A 24,036-nucleotide genomic window follows, 5' to 3' on the forward strand; every position below is an offset into this window, starting at 1 on the left:
TGGGAACAGCTCTCCTTTCGACGTGTTTGGATTGAAAAGTCGGAATCGGCCCCAACCTAAGCAGTCCTCTTACGACGTGAAGAAGAGGCTGCTTTACGCAACTGGTTGCAAAAGTTTCGAATTCCTTCCTTTACCTAACGGAAGCGAAATTCGCTCAGCATTTCTCGTGTGCGTGTAGATACATTCAGAATGATTATCAAAAACTTAATGTATACGGTCTCGAACATCATTCGATTTTTGCCTTTTCTTCAACGCTACATAATGAATAAAACGACTTCACCAGCTACTATGAAACGTACTTCGTGTATGTCTCACTAATTAAACTAAGTTCTGCTCGATGAAGTAAACGTTAGGCACTTGCTTTCTATGATTATAACTGGTATTGCATATCTTGGTTATTGTTTTTAGTGTTTAAATGGTAAAAAGGAGAGGCAATCTAGCTTTACTTATTTGAACATGGCGCCGCTTAAAAGACGTAATGGCCATTTTTCTACTTGAATATTGATTTATCTCTCGGACCTGTATATTTATGAAAGAGAAACGAAATTACTAATGTATGAGTGCACCACAAACACTTCTTTCTGAATAAAATGCACGTTGATGTAAATTGTGCAGGCATGCCTAAACCTTAGTGCTCTTCGCGTCATGTATTGTTCTGTGTTTGCAAATCAAGACAGCTCACACAAGTCGACGATGAATGAGTTTAATAAATAACTACGTACACTTTGTAAAATAGTCTTCTACGTGAAAACATCATCGGGCATTTAGGTTCATTATATTTGAAATGAACTCAATGTGAAAGGGTGACTTGGATGGAATCGCTTACCCGAAGAAGACTTAGTCAAGAACATTGAATGGCGTATTATTCGGGAAACACTTGCATCGAATACTCGACAGAATCTGTCATTGCACGCCATAGCTGGTGGCACCTTGAAATATGGTGTCGCGTGTGGCGTCATCAATGTCAACGCCATGTAACCAGGTTGGGCATAAGTCACTTCACACTCTCAATGCAGGATGATGCGAATAGGGCAATTATAACTCTTAAAATATAGCTAGTTACTACGCAGACCAGGAGATCTGGACAGTGATGTCATCAAGCAAATAGCAGGATTCAGCAGTGCCGGATTAGAGAACTTTGGAACGGTTGGAATAGAGATAACTATCATTGACCTTGATTTTGTCATTTGTAGGAGGAGACACTGCAGCTATTAATTTGCAATGGTCGCAGTCGCTGCGTTTAAACAAGTCCAGAACCTCAAAGCGATAACCTAGCGTACACGTATAATGTCCCATTGTAACCGCTGTGCCATGGACATAGGTAGTGCCAGAACTGTTGCTAGTGGCTGACATTTTGTGAAGTAGGGTTCTTCAGGATATGCCATACTCTCTTTTGTCACATAACATTTTTTCGGCGACGAAAAAGCAGAGAAAATTTCTTCACGGAGATTAATTAGCTCATGGATAACGCCTTATCTTCGTTTATATGCACTGTTCATGAATACAAGCATCACGGGATGTCGTCAAGACCTTACAAGTGTAATTACACTGGTAACACGTAGGCACGCCTGAGTAAAATCTCTTCAGAAAACTGGGTACGCTACTGAATTATCGCCATATATACCTTGCGCTCTGTGCACAGTCACTAATTTTGCTAAGACAAGTGAGTAACCTTGGATGCTCCATTTCTCAAAGATATGCGTGTTTTCCTACAACATGAGGTCCAGCTGTTCCTCTCATCGTTATATAACATCAAGCAAACCAAACAAAGTAAGGTTTCATGCTATCACCGAAACTTGACTATAATTGTTCTATTATCCGGCCCGGCGTATGCCAATCTATTGGCATCGCGCTCTCTGTGCTGCTAACCAGTGCGGTATTGTGCGTGCTACATATCGAAATGCTCTTTTCTTAGCTTGAATAGTTTTATTTTGCTGTAAAGGCAGTTAAAGGCACTTTTTAACTATCACAGGTTGTAGATTGCTTCACAGCATACTCTCTTAACTCGAGCTGTGAGGGAAAGAGCGTCAATTCATTAAAATAAAACAGAAATTAACATGATCAGATAAATGAAAAAAAATGCATACAATATGTTCTTCTCGTTAGGTGGAACAAGCCAACTGATCAAAGAAAAGGCATATGAAGGAAACACTGGGTCCGCTAATCTTTCTGCCAGTCCTCGATGCAGCATTTTCGTCGTCCACCTTGGTGGAATTTGCATTACAGTTGTGGTCCCAATAGCTTAGAGCAATCAATACAGCAGTATCCATACAACAAACAACAAAGATGCTCACGGAATGACCCTTTGTAATAGTTTAAAAGTGACGCATTACAAACTCATTGGAGCAATGGCACTAGAAATAAATAATGAAATAAATTATGCTTTTATGGGAAATGAGAAGAAATAAAAGCAATAAATTTTGATTCGTGCTAGCTTAAAACGGCATTTTTCGACGCTCCTGGGCCTTGCCGGAAGAGCGCCGTGCATTACAAGAAAATGTTATAATGATGTATGTATATTTACACACACGCACACTAGCTGTTTTAATTTGGATATATAGAACCATTTCATAAGTCTTTAGTTTTGAGATTGCACAATGTGGTCGCTTCGGCTTATTTGTGAGCCCCCTATGCGTCACGTCCCACAAGTACCACTACACGCTACCCCAACGTTATAACAGTCTTTGCGTGACGTCAGCTGAACCTTAAATGCGGTTACGTAGAGTGTGAAGAAGTGTGCGGACATTGAGCCATACGGGAAAACACCAGAAAAGGCAAAAGTTCCTTGCAGTTGAAGCGAAATGTGGTCACCCTACCACCATAGAATGAGCACATTGCGAAGAAGCACCTTTCCCTCCCTCCCCCCTTCCCTCTTCTGGGGCGTTTTTCCCACGACGTTAGTGCTGCTGCCAAGCAAATGACCAGGCAGGTAAGCTTCCGGACCGGCCGAGATGTGCACCGGCGCCGCTGTAATGTCGTTCGCCCTTGTGAAGTAGAATAGCTGCCTAAGAATCCCATTCGACATCAGAAGACGATTATTTGCCGAATCCAGTCGGCAAAATGCGTGATCCTCGTGTACACGCCGGGCTGGTTTGGCAAGGCACAGCCGATGCCCCACGAGATGATACCAATGAGTGACCACTGCCCCGTTGTCGGATCTTTCAACACCAGTGGCCCACCAGAGTCGCCCTAAAAGAGAAGAAAAAGCAATGTTGTCAAAACATTAAAAAAAGGCATAAAAGAAGAATCAGCAGGTGCTCACAGCCCCTGCACATTTGAAGTACTGTGTCTCTAATTTAACAAAATAATCAAACAAATGTCGCGCTGAACTTACCGCACATCTTATAGTTCGTGCAGATGAACAACAACACAGCTCGGAAGGAGACTGATGGCGACGGGATAAGTGCGTTGATGATGGTGACAATGAAATAAGAGCCCAAGCGACCAGCCATTTTGACCGCAATGGTCCACGTAGCCAGTGCCAACAGCAGGACGAACGGCACCCTTAATTACGATCAACTTTCGAGAGAGGACGACTTCTGTGGCTACACATTAAGTGAAATTAAAAGTGCCCGTTGAGGGTGTGCGTGCGTGCACGACTTTATGTTGCCAAAGTGTTTCGTTAGTCCCTGTTGCATTGTTGCCAGATAGACGCGGTTTGCCGTTCTCCTAACTTAAGTTTCCTGTCTCACCACCCATGTCGCTCCGTAAAACAAATAGTATTTTCTTTTCCACAAACTGGAAATATGGTGCGAGTACTACGGATGTCTCATACTGGTGGATGTCTCATTTTCCATTTATTAATGTAACTCGCACATTTCATTTTTAACCAATTGTCGTAGTACTGCAAATCAATGTCACACCTGCAGCAGAAAGCGCACGATATTGCCACATCGTGATAATGACGTGATGAGGCTGGTGCCGCTTGACAAGGATTTCTGGGTCGTTTACAGGGCATCCTTAAGGATACACAGGACACCTGTGTCGGCACCCCTTCTCTTGTGCTTTTGAATAATGTACTGCAATGCCTGCGCAGGTATAAAATAAAAATTGACCACGTGCTGTAATGAGTGAGTGAGCGAGTGAAGAAACTATTGCAGCTCCGGCGAGGACGCGAACTCGTCGCGCACCCGGCTAGTCCCACGTCGGGACCGGCAGGTACCGCGCGCTGTAATCGACGATGACAGTCTAGAGGGTGCCGTGCTACATCATTTTTTTTTTTTGTGATGGTGTTTCTCTCCGTGATCACCACACCAATATACTGCCCCTATATGATGTCTGCTCGTCAGAACTAAAACTCAGTGGTCGGTTCGGAGGTGATGGCGTCAAATTCATGTTCCTGAGCTCCTTTTTACTTTCGGCATTAGTAGCCTCCTTAGTATGCCAGATAGTCGCGTGCAGTAGGTGAGGTGCGTGATTTTCGTGTATCTACCGGGCTAATTTGGCAGACCCTTCTTGAGTCCTACTGACCAGAGACGAGCCAATATATCCCAATAAAACGAGTCATCACAATGCAAAGTTTCGGTAGCTTCGCGAGCTGTTACCAAGGTGACGACAGAGGTGTAGCCGAGCCTGATCAGGGACTTACCTCACAGGAGTCCTTGCCACCTTTGGCAAGGCCGGCACAGATGAAGATGTTGGGGATGTCCTCGATGAAACCGGCCTTGCGGTACATGATCTCACACTCTTTGTTGGTAATAATGGGCACGCTGACTTTCTGCATGACGTTCGGAAGGGGTCCATCTGCGCAATAACGGGTATATGTCAAATACTTATGCGGCTCGAGCAGTCGGAATCAAGCTAAAACCGAGTTGTATAAGGCCTAAACCATTGTAGACAATTGACACGACGTCATGCTTAATTTCTCCACCGAACAAACTTTCTATTGAGTCAGCATCATCCACGAAGTGTGAGGCAAAGTGTTGAGATTGCGTGTGTTTATTCGTAGTTTTCGGAACCGCTGCACGTGAATCAGTGTAGCAAATGTCACTTAACGTGGCTATTCTGATAAACTAAGATATCCCGCGCTCTTTGGACAGGACTTTGTACTCCTCTGGCCTCATGGTAATCATGAAGGTTTCGAGCTGAAATATCAGCAATCCTAATTTCCTAACCACATCTATTATATCTCAACTTAGGTAGTCATCTTTACTCCTGCCGTAGCCGCCGTTGTACTGAAAAAGCCATCGTTGACCAGGACAAAACTGCTCCAGAAGAATCGCGTTAGACCTCCTGCCTGTTAGCTCCATAAACTTTCTTTAAGGCGAAAGCCTTAAGTGGCTGGCTCTCTGAGTCAAAAATATGCCTGGCAATGTCGAAAAATCCACCGTCCGGCGTTATGGCACCAAAATTGATGGTGCCACCCACGACCATTCGCGGGTCTCGAACCGACGACATTTGGTGGGAGTCGAACCCTCGACCTTTGGTGGGACGAAACAAAATTCAATGCCACCAAACTTGATGATTGCTGGTCGAGCCCATCACCCTTGGTGTTAATTCAGGCAAAGTTATACAAAATACACTTAGTTAAGATAAAGTTAATTAACGTAATAGCTCTACGGAAACCCGCATGGTCGAGAGAAGTACTCCATAAAGGGAAAATGAGACGTCCACCCAATCGTAGCAATTGCTACAAAGGAAAGCTGTACGGGTTCCTCGAAAGAAAGAAGCCTCGCAGTTGAAGAAAAATTCGTCCTGGTCCGGGACTCGAACCCGGGATCACCGCCTTTCCGGGGTAGCCGCTCCACCATCTGAGCTAACCAGGCGGCTAGCAGATGGCATAGCGAAGTCGAATTTGTCAAAAACTCGAAGCAAAGGCAAGCATTTGACGTCAAGCCCATGCCTTTGCTTCGACTTTTTTTTTCTTTTTTTTTTCCTTGAGCGGAAACCATGTTCACTTCTTATGGAAATAAAATGAGAACTTTATCTGTTTTTTTTTTTTCTATTTGTTGAGGTACACTAACAGTATTCTTTGCATGTGTCGCATCAGCTTGGCACAGAACGCCTTGGACCATGCAATGCATAGCGTTCACATGTGGTCAAAGGCCTGACTTATGCCCTTTAAAGAGTGGGCCCGAGTCCGGCCCCGGCCCGCCAAAAAACGCTTCGGACTGCCCGGGCTTTCGGGCCATCCCGGACCTGATCAGTGCTCCAACGCGCCCACTATACACACAGATGAGATCTCCGCAACGAGCAATCTGACTTCAATCGCAGCGAAGCATTAACCGTAGATCTCCGCTACTCACAATGGTATGGTGAGTACGGCCACCATAATATGGGCGAGACGATCGGGATGGGGACAGTCAAGCTACATAGCAGCTTCTGCTATGTATATAAAAAAAAAAAAAAACTGTGTTTTTACGTGCCATATCCGCGATCTCATGTGACACACCGTAATGGGGGACTCCAGATTATTTTTGAGCACCTGGGGTTCTTTAACGCGCACCCAATGTGCGATATACGGGCCTTTTTATACGTTTTGCCCCCAACAAGATGCGGCCGCCACGGTCGAAATTTGGTCCAACGACCTCGTGCTTAGCAGCGCAAGGCCGTAGCCACTAAGCCTACACGGCGGGTGTGGCTTTTACTATCCACACCATGGGCCAGATAACGTAAAGCTATTCCAATCTGTTTTTATTCCAAATCGGCCATTACCTCCGTGATAGGTCAAAATGGCTCAGGCGCCACCCATATGCGTGTGGTGCCCGCCCATATGGGCTGGACCCGAAGCATTCTGACCTATCAGGGAGGGCTAATGACCAATTTGAAATAAAAACAGACTGGAGTAGTTTCACGTTATAGGGCCCCATGTTTCATCACTTGCTGACCAACACGGAAAGAGCCCGTTTCATCGCAAATGGCATCGTTGCCTAATTTTGCCATCACGGGGCGGCCACGCGTGCAAGGCGCCCTCAAAAAGTGTGAGCGGACCGCTGCAACTATTGTAACTGCGGCAACCACAACAACGAATCAATTGCGACGCGGCCGTCGCGCTCCTGAGTAGCAGTTTGGTTAAACTTGCCAGACACTAGAATGAGATGCCGCTGCATCCCCACGTCAAGGAGTTGTCAGATTTATCGCCCCCCCCCCCCCCCCTGCCCTCGAGAGCTTGTGGTGGCGTCACGCCATCTCACAAAACCCTGCCATCTCTGTCACGTGATGCGCACTCCCGGCGAGATTTCTCCCCGTGTTATACATAATACAGTATTCTAGTACACTATACCCGTGTAAATGCCCCTTAAGCAACTAACCTAGTTTGGGGGCTAGGAATACCAGTGTACGTATGAACACATGCACACTAAAAAACCCACAGTACCTACTCTGTAGAATACATAACGACAATTTAGGCACTTGGTGCGCATAAAGCAGCTCTGAAAGAAGACGGTCCTCCGCCCTTGATTTCTTCTCTCATTTTCCTGCGGCTGCTCTGACTTTTTACGAATCAGGCATGCATTAGAGGAATAAAGAACTCTCTGTTGTAACTATTTATTACCGTGACAACGGTTTCTTATTTCAGCCTAAAAAGATGTTATTTTCTTTAATGGACTAATTTTCTTAATTCATCATCATCACCATCATAGGTCTTTTTTTTTATATTCACTGCAGGCCGATGGCCTCTCCCTGCGATCTCCAATTACGCCTGCCCTGCGCCAACTGATTCTAGCTCGCGTCTGCACATTTCCTAATTTCATAACCCCACCTAATTTTCTGTGGTCCTCGACTGCGCTTCTCTTCGCTAAGCACCGATTATGTAACTCTTATGGTTCACCGGTTATGCATCCTAGGCATTCGTGATTGTGTCTGCAACGAAACACGCCATGGACATTTTCGCGCATTGGGAAGTGCCCGATCCACTTCTGCGACCATGACGCATTCACCTTTAGTGCTCAGATTACAGAGGCGCAAACGCGTTCACACGAATTCCCATTACATTGCAAGGCAGCGTTGCCTCCTGAGCTGGTCGTAACCATTTCAGGTCAAGGCAAGGCTGCTGAATGTGCTGAGGAAAGCAATTTGCGCATTGCCATCGACGTTCTTCGTACTCTCTGGGCGGTCGACTGTGGTCAGTAACCCCTTTGACGTCGCCTGTGGGGATTGCAAAGTGATAGCTTTCGATGCAGGTACATGCAAAAATACTTGGCTCCGCCCTCGATACCTGCTCAATTGAGTTCGCGCACCTTCTTTCTTTCTTTAGTTCGATCCTTCATTCTTTTTCTTTCATTCCTGCTTGAGCCACCTTCCTTAACGGTCTTTAAATTGTAGGGTCAATGCTATTCGGAAAGCACTTACATGGATCGTCCGCATTGCTCACAGTGAATGAATATTTTTGTTCATTTACTTTTGTTGTTTTCTATATGTCTCAGGTTGCTATTTGTCAGCTTCCGTGTTGCTATCTAGCGTCTACCTTCTTTGCGTACGGCCGACGAGAGGCAGGCCAGCACAACCGGAGAAAACGCGCTTTCATGCGGCGCCACAAGCCAGCTGCGCACAACCAGTCAGGCGCTCCATCTTCGTAGCCTTATCTATGGGACGATAGAAGCGAGCACGAAAATAGCCGGGTCGAGGAAGGACACAGGACAGGTGATCTCCGGGAATTCCCCGTTTCGCGACTACAACAGCAGTTGTTTCCAGTGGTGCCCTGTATCAAGGAAGGGATCGAGGTCTTCGTCCACTTGTGCGGTGTTTATCACTGGTCTAAATCTTACTGCAGTACAGAAACCGCAGACACCAGCTAAGGTTGACAGAAACAAATTTTCGTGTTGAAACTGCTAAAAAAAAAAAAAAGGTTACAAAAAGCGAGTTCGTGAGGATATGTGACTTGCTGTGGGATCATTCGAAGAAAACGCATCATAGTTTAACGCCCTTCTGTTACGGCAATGATGCTCAACTAAGCAGGAGCATACTTTTGCCGTTATACTGTGAAAAGAATGTGATGTTAAAGCCATTAAGGACCTAATAAGAACTAATAACTCATCCAGAGCGTAAAAAATGGCAACAATATAGTTTTCTACGCCATATGCTTTAAACTGATGGGGTGTCAAAAATACGCTCGTAGAAAGTTGCATGTCGCTAAGTTAATGGTCCAAGAATAATCGCTGTTTCCAGGATACAAAACAAGATTAAGGTTGGATATGCAGTACCGTGAAGTGCGAAATATTTAAACCCCGTAGGCTTAAGCGAGAACGTCATGAGTCACGTGAGACGACGGGAATGATACCATTTGACTGTTTTTAATGCTTCGAACTACACTGTTCATTCAATTACCGTTTGACAAAATGACATGATGTTACTTCCAACTTTGGCGCTTGATCGTCTCTGTGATAACTTCAACTAGCTTTTGCTTGCTGCAAAGTAATGCCATGAGGTTAGGAAAGAACAAAAGTGAGCACTGAATGTGCATTAGAATTACTCACGTTCACGTTATCAGCGAGCAAATGGCAGCAAAAGAAATTTTAAAGAGGGACCAAAATATACCTACTGCGCATTTTTTTAATGCGATTTATCACAGGCTTGACCTTGGATTGAAAAGTAAACCTTCGGCTCTAGCAGAAGAGGCTTCAAAATTATGGAGATTGTGAAACAAGGTCCCGTGCTGCAGGGGAATTGTGTGCTTCCATGGAGCGTTCTACAGTGTGCGCAACATGTGCTTTGCTATCGTTCACACAGGTTACGCGGTTATTTACGCCAAGGTCATGATATTAGGATAGACACGACTACTGTCATTCCAATAAGGCCTGAATGGTTTCTATGTTATACCGTTCTGAACTATTTCTTGAAACGAATCTCTTTCTCTCGTAATTGAACAATATGCATCTCCAAAGACCTCTCACAGATGAACTTATCTTAAAGAAACGCCATCATAAGCCATCGCAGCAGAGGGCGACGAGGGCACTGTTGCGGTTTTTGAGGGCGACAGAATTGGACAGGCGGCTATAGCCTGAACAGATGTTGATTGTGCTGCAAGTGTCACTGTGCTGTGCGATGACAGTATTCGATGACAGTGACCGATTGTGATTGTGTGTCTATGCTCCTTCCTTTCCTTATCTCTACTTTGTTACCACTTTACCTCCCCCTCCCCTCTCTCCCCAGCGTAGGGTAGCCAACCGGATCTTTTTCTCTGGTTAACCTCCCTGCCTTTCCCCTTTCCTCTCTCTCTCTCTCTCTCTCTCTCTCTCTCTCTCTCTCTCTCTCTCTCTCTCTCTCTCCAGTGACGCCCCTGCCGTGGTGCTGCAACAAAGCCACACGGCCGGTAACCCGCTGCTGGCTCACCTTCGTACAGACGTCCCCATCCGGTGACAACGGCACTGCGACCAACGAAGCTGTCGTTGGTGTCGGGTACGCAGACGGGCATCACGTTGTCCTGGAAGGGCACGGGCTCGTAGAGGCGCAGCAGAGCCAGGTCGTACTCGAAGGTGCTGGCATCGAAGCGTGGGTGCGTGGCCACGATCTGCACGCGCCGCTCCACGTGGGACAGCGGCTCACGCTCACTCTTCAGGTCGTACTCGCCCAGTCGGAGAAGGATGTCAGTGGGCGACACGCTGCGACGAGTCGGAGAGACATTTCAATGATGGAAGGATGGAAGGAAAAAGTGGAGAAGGAAGGCAGGGAGGTTAACCAGTTTAGCCTAACCGGCTTGCTACCCTACACATGGGAGCGGGATGGGGGGGATGAAAGATGGGGAGAAGAGATAGAGGGCACATAACACGGCACACACATCGTTGGTTACAGTCTGTCACTCTTGTGCGGTACGTGACATCACTGTCACAGCCGCTTGTCCAAGCCCGTATCCTTCATAAACCGAAGTAGTCCCTTCGTCGCCTTCAGCTGCGATGTCTTCAGTCGGCGATATGTGAAAATGGTTGCAACTGACAATGGTCTATTGTCAAGGTGCGCTAGAACGGACAAGGGAAACAGAATGCAGATGACCAGGTTATGGTCCAACCGGTTAATTTTAATTGAAATACCGTAACGCTCTTTTTCAGGTGTCAATGAAAAAAAAAAGACACCAATAATATAGAAAGAAACGCCATACGTGCAATGCGGCGTATAAATGCATTGAGCTAGACAAAATTACGGCAGAGCTCATCTCACGATGACTGTCAATGGTAATGTTAATAGCAATCGAGCACTGTAGCGACAGACCATATTCATGAAGTCGCGCTTATCTAACATGCTCAGTGGCAATTATTAGGCTTTCGTTGCTTCGATTATATGCCACATTCGCCGATATCGTCTCACTTTGTTATGACACTCGCTTGCCAAGGTACATAGAGGCATGACGACAACTGTATGACGCCGACGCACTGACTAAGAAGCAGTGATATCCATCGAATGACAAAGGCGTATAACGGCGACGGCATGACGACAATGAAATGACGACAACTTGACGATAGTATTGCGACAGTGGTGTGACGACGACGGTGTGACGATAACCGGATGAACGAGAGGGAATGACGATGATGGCATGATCAAGAAGGCGTGATGACGACAGTACGGCAACGAATGCATGATAGCGTCTGTGTGATAACGACTCAATGACGACGATGGCATGGCAATGACGACAGCATGATTACGATAGAAAGATAAACAAGGAATGACGACGACGGAGTGACCACGATGGGATGACGATACCAGAGTGATGACAATGTTGAAACGATAACGTGACGACGATGGCATGACGACAAAGTTATGACGACGGCATGACGAGTCAGATGTCGTAGTTACAAAGATGACGATGAAACGACGGCGGCGGCATCCCGACAAGTACATGACAGGAAAACGCCTGCTGGGTTGAACGACATGAGTGTTGCTCCCGCAGAGGCGCAGGAAAGCACACACAGTCAAAGAATGTACGCGTTTTTGTTGCAGTTGTTTGACTGAGCGAGACCGAGCCCTTAGAAACGGGCGCTCAAGATGAGATGGGGAAGGTTGTCTGAGCACAGCCCTGCCAGACACTTTGCGGCGGAAATAAACGCTGTCTTCAACCAGAACCTGGCTCTTCCTCCGCGTTGCCAGCATGCACTCGGGCCATCGAGGGGCGCCATCTTGGACCACCGCCACAAACCCCGAACATCCATCCCTAACTGAAGCAGTCGAATAGCCGAATACCGGATCGGCAAAGCCCACAGCGAAGGAGGCACCGGGGCATTGGTGGAAGTGAGCTGTTTCATCATCGTCACGACCAGGTCGCCTTTTAAGGTGTTGGTCGGAAGAGGTCGCATCGCAAGAGGTCGCATCGCAAGAGGCGCGCGAAAAGGACCCAGCCTCCAAAAACTTTGGCGAGGTGTTGGAACATTTCTTGAAGCGCGAAAATGGCCAACAGCTTGAAGAAGTCTACGACGGAATTGGCCGGTGTACAGGGTAGCGAAAGCGGATGAGAAAGGAGCGTCTACAAGCGGCAAGTATGCCTTCACCTGATCAGCGCTGCGGTGAAGACGGCTTCGTCAGGAAGACCGCGGCATCAGGGGAAAGGCTTGGCGCTGTGAACGAGCTGACCACGTCGGAGCACCGAGTATCGGTGGAACGTAGCTGCGGTGCAGCAACGTTGTGTGAGCGGGCAGGCGTGCCTTCATTTCATCGCCACATGCAGATTCGGCGCCATCGAGAGCCTGCATACTTGCGAAACCGAGAGACTTCCGAGACACCAGCGAGAGGAGCAGCGAGAGGAGCAGCGAGAGTCAAGCAGCAAGAGAACCAGCCAGCAGCGAGCATCTTTGCCTATAGTGAGATCCGTTTCGTGCTTGATTTTGGTTCTCACGTGAACGCATTTGCGTTCCGACCCTCTCTGGTAGCTAGGCAACATGGACGACACAGATAGGAACTTGGAGGCTAATGGCAGATCCAATGAACTGGGTCGCGCCCACGAGTTGAAATTAGAAATGGAAGCCCTTAGGATCCAGTTTGAGATAGAGAAGTTGAAATCATCAGGCGTAATAAAAGATGCAGGGCAAACACGCAGTGAAACGAGTGGCATAGGCAAGCACGCTAAAGAGTTAACAGCCGTTCTCGCCCCCATGCCCGCGAACGACACCATGATCCCGGCATTGTTTAAGAACGCTGACCCCTTGTTGAAGATCCACCAAATTCCCGATGAAATGCAGGGCTCTCTGATATTGCCTTGCTTCAGCGATACAGTGAGGATGTACGTAAGGAGCGCAAGATGACTCCAACAGAGTACCGCTGGCGATTCCTGGACATAGAAAGGAAAACAGGCGAGTCATGGAGTCAGGTTGGGGCGAGTTTAGGAACGATGTACTGCTCTTATTTAAGCAGCAGAGAAGTAGAGTCATTTGAGCAGTTGCAGGCCCTGCTCATTGGAGATAGACTGAAGCAATTTATGCCGCCTGACGTTAGGTCGTTTGTTACTTAAGGCGAGATGAAAGGCTGACTGCTGGTGAAAGATTTAACCGGGCAGGTCGCAAACATTGAGGAGACCATGTCGCATAAAGTAAGAACAAGCTACCGCGAGACTATGATGGTAAAAGAGCTATCGCATACCCTACAGTGCAGACAACATTATGCGAATAACTTGCGCACTGACCGCATGTTGTGCTTCGCTTGCGGAGAGCTGGGGCATTTTCGGAGGGACTGTAGTCGCGAAAAATGAAGGCGCGTGTGAAGGAAATCCCCCTGTGAGTTGCATAGCATGCAGCTTGGAAATCTGCGAGTACGGGTTTTCATTGGAGAAAGTACCTGCACAGCTCGCATTGACGCAGGTGCGGACATCACCGTACCCAAAGCAAACAAAGTACCAATTCAGATTCTGAAGCAGAGCAGTGGTCACGTGAAGCTCACGGGAACATTTAGTCAAGCTGTTACTGCGGGAATTGTGTATGTTTCCCTCGGCCATCCGTGTCATTTAGGCAATGCTGCTCAGGGCGTACCGTTGCTCTGCGCAGCGACTCCGCAATTGGCCACGAACACTGACTTGCTACTTACTTCAAACGACTATGAAAGTTTTTCTCATGCCCTGGACGAGTCGCGGCGTGACCTCGAAGGCGTTGAGTGTGGTTTAGGAGGGATCGCCGGAGCAAGAGGGTACTTTTGCGAGGGGAAATTATTTAGATTCCCTAACCCATACCAGCTGCGATAACACAGCGCGGCATGCTGTCAGTGAGGAACCCAACACAGGCGATGAGCACGACGCATGCCGCGAAGCCAAGGTAATGCTTGGTGATGAGAGAAAGGACGATGGCAAGAGCGAGATCTCCGAAAAGGAGGCGGTTTAACCGGCTTCAGAGGGCCGAGGAGAGCAGGTCAGTGTTGCTAACACGGGCACCGCCGGAGATCCGTTGCAGATGGGTCGTGCAAAAAGAAAGTGAGCGGCTTAGGCTGTCTACACAAAGCTCTTTTGCGAAAAAGCCAGTAGTCAATGAAAGGTGTCATCAGATGCAAAGGAGCTATTCACGGAAATACAACTTGCGCGCTATAGGCAGAAAGGGTTCAGCATAGGCGATCAGGTACTTGTAATACAAAATTCAGCAGGAGGCAAGATACAACCGAAATGGCGCGGTCCTCCAGTTGTGAGGGAAAGAAGGCGTGCTGAAAGCTGTATGCTAGTGGATTTCGCGGGCACTGAGAAATTGGTGCACACGAATAAAATGAGACCCTACTATGCGCGAACTAATAATGTGGGCGTTGTGTTTGTGGCTGACTTAGAATTGGCAGCCTTGAGACTGTACTACATGCCATTACGCCTCGCAAACAAGACCTGGTGGCCACGAAGGCAAGTGACCTGAGCAATCACCAGAAAGAGGAGCTAAGTAGACTGCTGGATGATCTTCAAGTGGTGACGTCAAAGTGGCCAGGTCGATGCGAGCGGGGAGAGCACAAAATCACACTGGTTAAGGGGGCTAAGCAGTCGCGAGCGTATACAAACAAGGTGCCGATGGCTCTGAAAAGGGAAGTGGAGAGGCGAATAAGCGAGTCGCGGGCAAAGTATTTGGGGCATATGAGGTAGGATCCGGCATTCACGATCCTAATTCAGATAGGGTTCGCGGCGTCCAGCAGCTCAGACTACCAGAAACGAAGAAAGAACTGAGGAGTGTTCTGGGACTTCTCAATTTTTATCGAGAGTGCGCCCCAGATTGCTCAAGGCTAGTCCTGCCATTGACGGCGCTAACGAACAAGAGACTCACGAATACGTTGCCACGGACCGCGGAGTCACAGCATGCATTCGGTGTACTGAAGGAGGCCCCCCGCATCAGTCCCTGACTTAACAACAGCAATCCCGGGTAAGGGATTTTACTTGACCACGGACGCCTAAGAGAAAGCGGTTGGCGCTTGCCTTCCTCAGAAGACCGATGGAGATGAGCGCCTTGTTGCATTCCTCAGTAAAAAGTTAACCCCTGCGCAGAAGAAATGGCCTACAATCGAACGGGAGGCATTTGCGATTCTATGGGCATTACAGAGCCTAGACACGTGGCTTTTGGGCACGAAGGTGTGTATTAGGACTGTCCACGACCTACTGATTTTTTTAACCCGCTCGGCTGCCTCCAGTGCAAGGCTCACACGTTGCGCGTTGGCGCTTCAAAGGTATGATCTGGAAATCGTAGACATAACTAGTGCGCTCAATAAGGTCGCTGATGCCCTTTCGCGCCTCAGTCAGGAAATATAGGAACGAGCACTTCTTTCCTCCTTGGACCTTGGGTGTGCGATGTTTTGTTTGTTCTGAAATGCAGGCTATATGTTTATCATTGTGTTCAAGTAGTGCCCTTATTTGATTGCGTCCACAATTTCTACCTCTAATTTTTTGATGTGGTGTTACATGTAAAGCATTGGTTTTTGTGTCTTGTGGTATTGCTTTGATTTCGCCGAGGATTCTCGTATTTTTGTGTTAGACCGCTTCTTCTTTGTGTGTGTGTGTGGGGGGGGGGGGGGGGGTTGCTATAACTAGGCTGACTATGATAAGTTCGCAGTATGTTTCGACGTCTGAGCAGAAATGGTACTTTTGCCGGTGTTCATATAGGTACGGCAGTTTGGCAGTCAGTGTTAGACATTAGAGTGCGTTGATAGAACATCTGTTAGTGTCATGCTGTTGACGATCCAAACTGCACAGATTGAGGCTGTTAAGCTACCATGTGCCAACTGCTCCCATTGAGAGTGGTTGTAGAACCCGAGAGAGCTCGGAGCGTGTCTCAGATGCGAGGACGATCGCTTCGTGTGTGATCTGACATGTTTAAGTGCAGTTTTTTTTTTTATGTGTGTGCGTGTCACGCTACCAGGACATCGCCGGCAACATGTTTGAACCAGCAAGGGTTGAAATTGAGGTCATTGTTGCGTATGTTTTTTTTTTTTTGCCGTTGAAACAATGCATTTTTTTTTCTCATGTTATGCGAACAAGTAACATTCTTCAGCAGAAAGGAGTCCTTTTGAGAGCGTGTAGGAGTTAGGCCATTTGCTACGGTTCGCCATGCTTTTTTTGGCTACCTTCTCTGTATTGGATGCAGCTGCAATATCGCCGAGGTCATTCAGAGGTCAAGGAAATTATGTTGAGAGCCGTGACGGCGTCCCCAAACACAGGTGACACGAGAGATGACAAAGCACGCGTGGAAAATGTGTTTCGTGGAATTGAGCCTAGACGGCGGTGTCCTTGAGCGAGAAAGGCAATCCGCCTTTGTCACGGCGCGACGACACGTGCGCCCTGCCCTAGCGGATTAGTCACGAAACGTTTTTGAATAGGTCGCGCGGCCCAATCTCGGGGACATGAATGTCAAAAGGGTGTCTAACTGGGCTAGTTCTTAAGTTCTGCTGCTACAATCCTCGGGGAACCCCACGCGATCGGCCGTGGAACCGAAAACGTGATAGCCGCCAGCACCTTCGCTTGTATGTATAGTTAATCGCACTCAAAATGAGTCAAAGCACGCCTACGTAGTTGAAATGCGCAAGCTTCAGCCCTCTGAAGCCGTGCACCTGAAGTTTGAGCCAATGTTGACCCTGTTCAGCGAAGGTTAGGCCTCGTGCCGTCTTGTTCATGCGCGCGCTACCGGCGTACCTAAACGGAGAAGAAAGCAGTTAGGACTAAGGAAACTACTTTCATAGTTCAGCTCTGGCCTTAGCCATTTGAGATCAACTTCACTTCGCGCGGCGCGCCACACTAAGTGGCAAGCGGCGACAGTGCTTTGCCACGGTTGACGTCACCTTTCCCGTGGGCTGCCGGTCGCATTCACTACGTTGATGGGTGGGTCTATACGTGTTATGCTGCCACATTTCTTAATTGCGGAGGTGCACTGTTTACCTCTCCGTCAAACGGGAAACAAGAGACGGTGCATTCGATGAAGCAGCATAAACTACTGCCTCACTCAGTTACCAACGGTGTCGGCAATGGCATCCGCGTGTTCGTGAGAGAAACACATGGCCTATAAATGAGCGCTTACGCGAGCGCAGTTGCCTCTAATAATCGTTTATGGCACGCAAAAAGGCGAGAATCACGTATAAATTTAGAGTTCCTAATATATGTATCTGGATCACAATTGCCGTTGTTTGAGTGACTCGGCCGCTCATATTGACTCGCCTCAGGGTGTAACAACGCGGTTCATATGCACAGATGGTGTATTTTTATTTTATTTTATTTGTAAAATACCTTACAAGGCCCCTACATGGGAATTGAGTAAGGGGGGCATACAATCAAGTACATACAATCTATTAACAATAACAAATGAAAGCAGCAGCCAAGTGCACAGCCTAAAAGTCAGAGAAACATATTAGCTACATAAAGCTGCATATGATTACAATAAGAAGGAACAGTATGAGTTTGTAACAAACATATAACAGTGCAAGAAAAAGGTAGAAAAAAAAATAACACAGAACAGTGCAATTAACCGGCAACGAGTGATTGGAAAACACTTGCTGGGTAGGACGAGTTGAGTGTTGCTCCCGTAGCGGCGGCGGAAAGCAGACACAGTCAAAGAATGTACGCGCTTTTGTTCCAGTTTGACTAAGCGAGGCCGAGCCTTTAAAAAATTTGGAGGACGCTTAAACTTCGCCTTTAAGAGTGGAACATGATAGCATTCAAAGATCCCTGACGGATTCACACGCTTCCCGGCAACTAGAGTGTATGTAAATAACCGTAATGTTTACCGGGGAACGCTGGCCGCGAACGCTATGCAAGACGGCGGGCTTTGTGGTAGAAATGCGGCCTGTTGCGTGGGCCGCGATGCGACGGAGGCGAGCGCCAGCTGGAGCTACTGCAAGGCACCGGGCGCGCGCGAATGGCGGACGCCGCGGCCGGTCTGTGTGTGTGAAGGGGTTTCTGTGAGTTATCGCGTAACATAATTATGTTATGTCGTATAGTCGAACTACAATACGAGATCTATCATGTCTGTATATAGCTGTGTGCAAGTCGTAGTTTACGCTTTTTCCACGTATCTTAGCCTGAGAAATTCAATTAGTTCAGTAAATTCCTTGCGTCACATGGAGGGCCTGGGTATGGGTGGTTCGAACATCTTTTAGCTGAAACGATGCCAGACGCCGACGCAGGGTTTTCTGCGACACGGGCTTCTTAACGCTGTCGCGTTAACAAAGCCAATCGGAGTGAGACTGAGAAGGTCGTCTAGGCGTAGCCCGGCCGGACGCTTTGCTGCGGAAATAAACGCTGTTCTCCACCAGATCCTGGCTCTTCCTTCGCGTTGCCAGCGTGTACTTGGGTCATCGAGGAGCGCCATTTCGGACCACCACCACAAACCACGAACACACATCTGTAACTCATACCTAGTGGCCCAAACTATTAGAGAACTGGAACCACTGGGTCGGATTAGAAGTGACGAGGGCAGCATGACGACGACTGAACGATGACAACGGCCTTACCATGGCGGTGCGACAACGAATGCACGAGGACTGTATGGATACGGTGGTATGGCGACGTCTGCACGACGAGTGTCGGATGACAAAGCTAGAATGACGGCGTACTTAGTGGCCCAAGCTAGCTGTCAAACAACTTAGGCCACTGGGTCGGGATAGAAGACGGGACGACGATGGCATGACGAGAGTAAGCTATCACGAAGCTAGAATGACGACAATGAAACGACCATGAGGCATCACGACCAGGAGCACATAACTGGTGGGTCCAGCAGGTAGACAACTTCGGGCACCGTATCGGCGTAATATGTTAGACAAATAGATAGGCTCAAAACAGCCGAGTAGGTAAAGCTAGCTGTTCGCGTTAAAAGGACGCTTGAAATTCATGTGTGTTCCGGTATGCATAGGCTCATCGATGACGATGGCCATCAGAAATCCGTTTACCAACGAGTGCCACAAAATCACATCACGGAGGCTTCTGTTCTTAGTCCACTGCTGACCAATGCAGGCACATAGGTCGACAAGGTTACAACCGGCTGAATAATGTACGCTAGACAATACGCGTAGTTTTGTAGCATATAGTGCATTGATTGACTGACTGATTTAGTTAAACGTCTCAAAGTTGCAGGTTTACGTGGGGACGTTAGCGCACTCACGCACCCGCATGGGCTATGACATAGTGTATTTTCGTGACGCTGCATAATATTGGCTAGCTCGCAGAGCTATCTATCAATAGGCGAGGTTAATTAAAGAACAAAGTTCTTACATTCGACCCCTAAACGTAATTGATGACACTGCCTAGGCCGGAAATCGAATCGGAAATCGAATCTGCGACCATATTTACACGGGTTCTTATTTATTCTTCTTCCCGGGACTACATTTCAGCCGGTAATAAATTATAAAGTTATCGCTCAGCGCCAGACGCACCCTGCATGATTTGGAACTTACTCGAACGTTATCGCTGTTGCTATCTGTTGTGCATGTTCTCGCTGAGCTTTGTGCAGTCGGATGGTATGCGCGACTCGAATAGTGTTGTATTTTCTGGCAGACATACGAACACCAACGATTGCCCTGGAACCTTCGATGAAAGTTGTTGCATAGGAGACCATATGCCGATATGTATGTCTGTTCAAGCACCCGAAGGCGTCTACAACGTCTACAACCTTGCAAAGCATCGCTGAAAACTCTCTAGAAGCACTTCTGATCGAGATACGAGGGATCTGCTGGGATAAAGATGTTCTAAAAAAAACAGGGCAGAAAAGGCTTATGATACCTTTAATAGTAATTTTCCGGAAGTATACAGGAAACACTTCTCTAAAGAACGAAAATAAGTAGAGATTCGAAAGCCTTGGATAACGAAAGAGCTTTTAAGGAAAATTAGAAAACGAGACAGGTTGTATGCGAAGGTCTTAAAAACTCGGGAGCCTTGACATCTTAACTTGTTTAGGACCTTCAGAAATAAGTTAACAAAAGATTTAAGAACGGCAAGAGACGCGTATTATATTTCGGGAGTTTGGATCTTGTACCGGACAAACAGATAAACTGTGGAACAATATAAACGCTCTTACGGGACGGAAACAGAAGGGATATGAATCACCACAAGAAATTTCATTAAACGGACGCCTAGTAAAAGACCAGGAACTTGCTGATACCTTTAACCAAGAATTCTGACCCGAAGAATTCTGACCCGAATTCTCGTCCCACTAATGATATCACAGCACCCAGAAATAAAATTTGATTTTTTCGCGCCATCCGATTCTGCTGAGGTGTGTGCCATTTATTTTAACGTTAAAAAATCACGTAGGTCTGAGATTGACGACCTAGAGATACGGCCTATTAAGTATGCCAAATATGAAATCACCCAAATTTTGTTGTACATATACAGGTTTTGTATTGTAGGGCTTTTCCTGACAGAATTAAAACTGCTAGAGTAACCCCCATTAAAAAAAACACACAATCAGACAAGCAGAATGTAAAAAACTATCGCCCAATATCGATCCTCCCAATTTTCTCAGAGGGCTTGGACAAATTATCCAAAATTGGCTGTCATCGTTTTGTAACAGATATCACATTATAGATGAAGCAGAGTATGGATTTTAGAAGCACAAGTCCACAGAACTGGCACTCTTAGATCATAAAGAGTACATATTAAGAAACTTTGAGAATAGGTTATTAACAATCGCTATATTTGTTAAATACACGCAGGCTTCTGACCACATCGATCACAATATTCTCCTCGGTAACCTAAAACGTTATGAGGTAAGGGGCCACAACACTCGCATTATTATCGCTTTATCTCACCAACAGGCACTGATTTGTCTAGGTAAATGAATTCAAATCGCAGCCAAAACAAATAATTCCACGTGTACCACACGGAAGTATTCAGGGGCCGCTACTTTTCACAGCATTTATGTTAATGATCTAGTATCTATTTATCAACAAGCAAAATTTTCAATGTATGCCGATAACACAAGTATTTTCTTATCGTCGCACAACTACACAGAATCGTTGGGAATGGCAAATGAACTTCTTCATTGGCTTTCTTTTTGGTCAAACGAAAATCGTCTACAGGTGCCGGTTAGGTTGGGTAAGGCATGCCGGTCTCCCCCGCTGGGCGAACGAAACCAGCAAAGAGCAGACAGTGTTGCTACTCTGTTCTTTACCGTCACTACAACGTGACAATATATTCACAGGCAAATTTCTAAACACGATTTGGGGCGCTCTGCTACGGGAAGCTATTAGCGTAGTGCGTGATGAGGGATTCACAAAAGACGCAAAGATTAAGAACACGCACAACCGCAGCTTAGCATACCAAACTTACCGTGCAATCTGGATGTCCTCTATGAACGCAGCAATGCCTATCTACCTTCCAGCGGTAACCTGCAGTTAGCGTTGGAATACGCGACAAGCCAGCTGTGCATAAGGCATGCCCACTTCCGTCGAGGTCACGGCCTTACAAATTTACGTGAAAAAAAGTTTTAGAAAATGGCAATACCTTTGGTCATTATCAAGAACTCACGTCATTCGCTTACAAAATTTATTTCTTCAAAAATGGTAAGGCGGCAAAGTTTTTTTTTTTTTTTGCGACATCAGGCCTGAAATTTATTTTTGCAGCAGCGTTCCTCTAGCAGGGTAGTAGGTGCATAAATCAGGCGTTTAGAATTTGAAAAATACATTTGCATGAAGACCTGTTTTGTAACATTTACTGCTCAAACACACATTTTCATTTCCTATTATTTAATAAGTTTTCTTTAATATAGCTTGTTGCTGGTGGTTTCCTAGATTGTAAAGTGTTCCGAGTTTCTTTTGGTGAAATCAAATTAATAAAATTATGGGGTTTTACGTGCCAGAAACACGATGTAATTATAAGGCAGGCCGTAGTGGCAGACTCCGGAATAATTTGGACCATCTGGGGTTCTTTAACGTACGCCTAAATCTAAGTACATGAGCGTTTTCGCATTTCACCCCCATCGAAATGCGGCTGCCGAGGCCGGCATTTGATCCCGCGACGTTGCAGTTGGTGCATCTGTAGTATCCATCGAGTGGTACAGCGTTACTTCGCACATGAGCTTTACTGTATACAATCACTTGAACATGTTGTTGTCGCCCATTCCTCACCATGGCCACAGTTTCAACATTCACATCACTTCACTGAAATTTCGTGAACTGGGCTATGGTAACTTTGTAGGAACTGGGCTGTGGTAACTTTAGGCAAAAGAAAAATAAATAAATGCATAACTCTATTCTGAAAAGAAGGGTGCCAAATGAATACTTGCATAAGCTCAACCTCCATTCATGAGGAATAGGCTGAAGGCAAATATCTACGATTATCTGATAACTTTTATCTAATGATGTGTTTTAAGTAATGAGAGTGAGAAGAAATTTCGCATAAAGGCATGCGACTTTCAGCTGATTGTCAAGTTTTGCGGGAATTCTTGTGCGAATTGAGTGGCATTGTTATGAAGGACCACTCACTGAGAAGCAAGCTCGGATTAAGTTAACCTGGGGTACTTTATACGTGATGTCGCTGGACCTTTTCATGTCGCCGTAATCTGAGTGTGGCCTCCACGTCCGAGAGTAGAACACGTGACCTCGCCACGTGTCACGAACACGTTACGCATGACAGCGGGACAACATTGCCCCACTACCCACAGCAGCGGATGTAATGTAAACAGAACGACGCGAAGTTATGCGTACCAAAGTTGTTTCACAAGTCAGCTAGTGCGTGCGACTAAGACGTGCCGCATCATAGCCTGAGTTGCTTTTGCGCCATAAAACCCTACACGACCAACTAGCGACGGAGACGGGGTGCCTCCTCTATGCTAAACTAGCACGCTCAACTGAACTCTGTCGATTATGCTAAGGTGCTTACTTGTGAACACAGTGGGCCGCGCTGATGGCCCAATATTCGTTGAGTAGCGCCGCTCCGCACTTGTGCAGGAAGTTGTTTCGTTTGAACTGTCGCAGGGATATCTGCAAGTGCACGAGAAGAAATCGATTTCACTTATATCCAATCAATCTATCGTTCAATCGCAATGAATCAGTCTAGTTTCCTATAGTTATACAGCATCCTATTTCTGTACAAGCAGCACCCCATAGCCTTTTCAAGGATTGTAGCAGGGTTTCTGTTTGTTAACATATCTCACTCTCAATGAACTACGCCACCAAACGCAAGCCTCACGCGAGCGCAAGCCTCGATCCTGCGTCGAATCCAAACTAAATCATTCCCCAGCCCACATTGGCTAGCCATAATTACCAACGGGCAATGTAACCCAATATGTCAAAACTGCACAAATCAAACATTGGCTACCCAAAATCACATTCTTTGGGGGTGCGAGGGCTTGCCCCCTCCCAGGTCGCTCCTGCCAGCTCCCTCACAACAGACGTGGGAGGAGCTGCTCAGAACGCCGGATGAAAAACTACAAAAAACCCTCGTTGCCTGGGCCGAAAGGGTCGCTCCTCGTGAGGGGCCATCCTAGGACTCGGGCCTGCCAGATCATAACTGAGCAGAGTCTTAATAAAGTTGTTACCACCACTCACAGGATAAAGAAAACAAATACACATATTGCAATAACGTTCGTAATGAACACGTGCAAGAGGTCTTTTTCTCTTTGCAAATAAAGGAGTTAATTTCGTAAGTTCAATAGCTAAAAGTGAACAAGTTGCTTATAAATATAAAATGATGTGGATGGTGCTGCGATACGCGGTAAAGTGGTCCGAAATATCACTTCAATGTAGGAA

General features: G+C 46.7%; 1 protein-coding gene across 1 annotated transcript in view; it reads right to left on the bottom strand.

Moving 5' to 3' along the window:
• Nucleotides 1–687: 687 nt before the first annotated feature.
• Nucleotides 688–24,036, bottom strand: part of LOC126530743 (uncharacterized) — a 38,539-nt gene continuing 15,190 nt past the window's right edge. Inside the window, exons 4-7 of the mRNA XM_050178031.3 lie at nucleotides 23,168–23,268; nucleotides 10,270–10,538; nucleotides 4,589–4,743; nucleotides 688–3,189 (exon numbers count right to left, since the gene is read on the bottom strand). Of these exons, the coding sequence (XP_050033988.3) occupies nucleotides 3,025–3,189; nucleotides 4,589–4,743; nucleotides 10,270–10,538; nucleotides 23,168–23,268 (690 nt within the window). The 3' untranslated portion in view covers nucleotides 688–3,024. The remainder of the gene's footprint in view (nucleotides 3,190–4,588; nucleotides 4,744–10,269; nucleotides 10,539–23,167; nucleotides 23,269–24,036) is intronic.

This window comes from Dermacentor andersoni, chromosome 5 (genome assembly GCF_023375885.2).
Source record: "Dermacentor andersoni chromosome 5, qqDerAnde1_hic_scaffold, whole genome shotgun sequence".
NCBI classification, from domain to species: Eukaryota; Metazoa; Arthropoda; class Arachnida; order Ixodida; family Ixodidae; genus Dermacentor; species Dermacentor andersoni.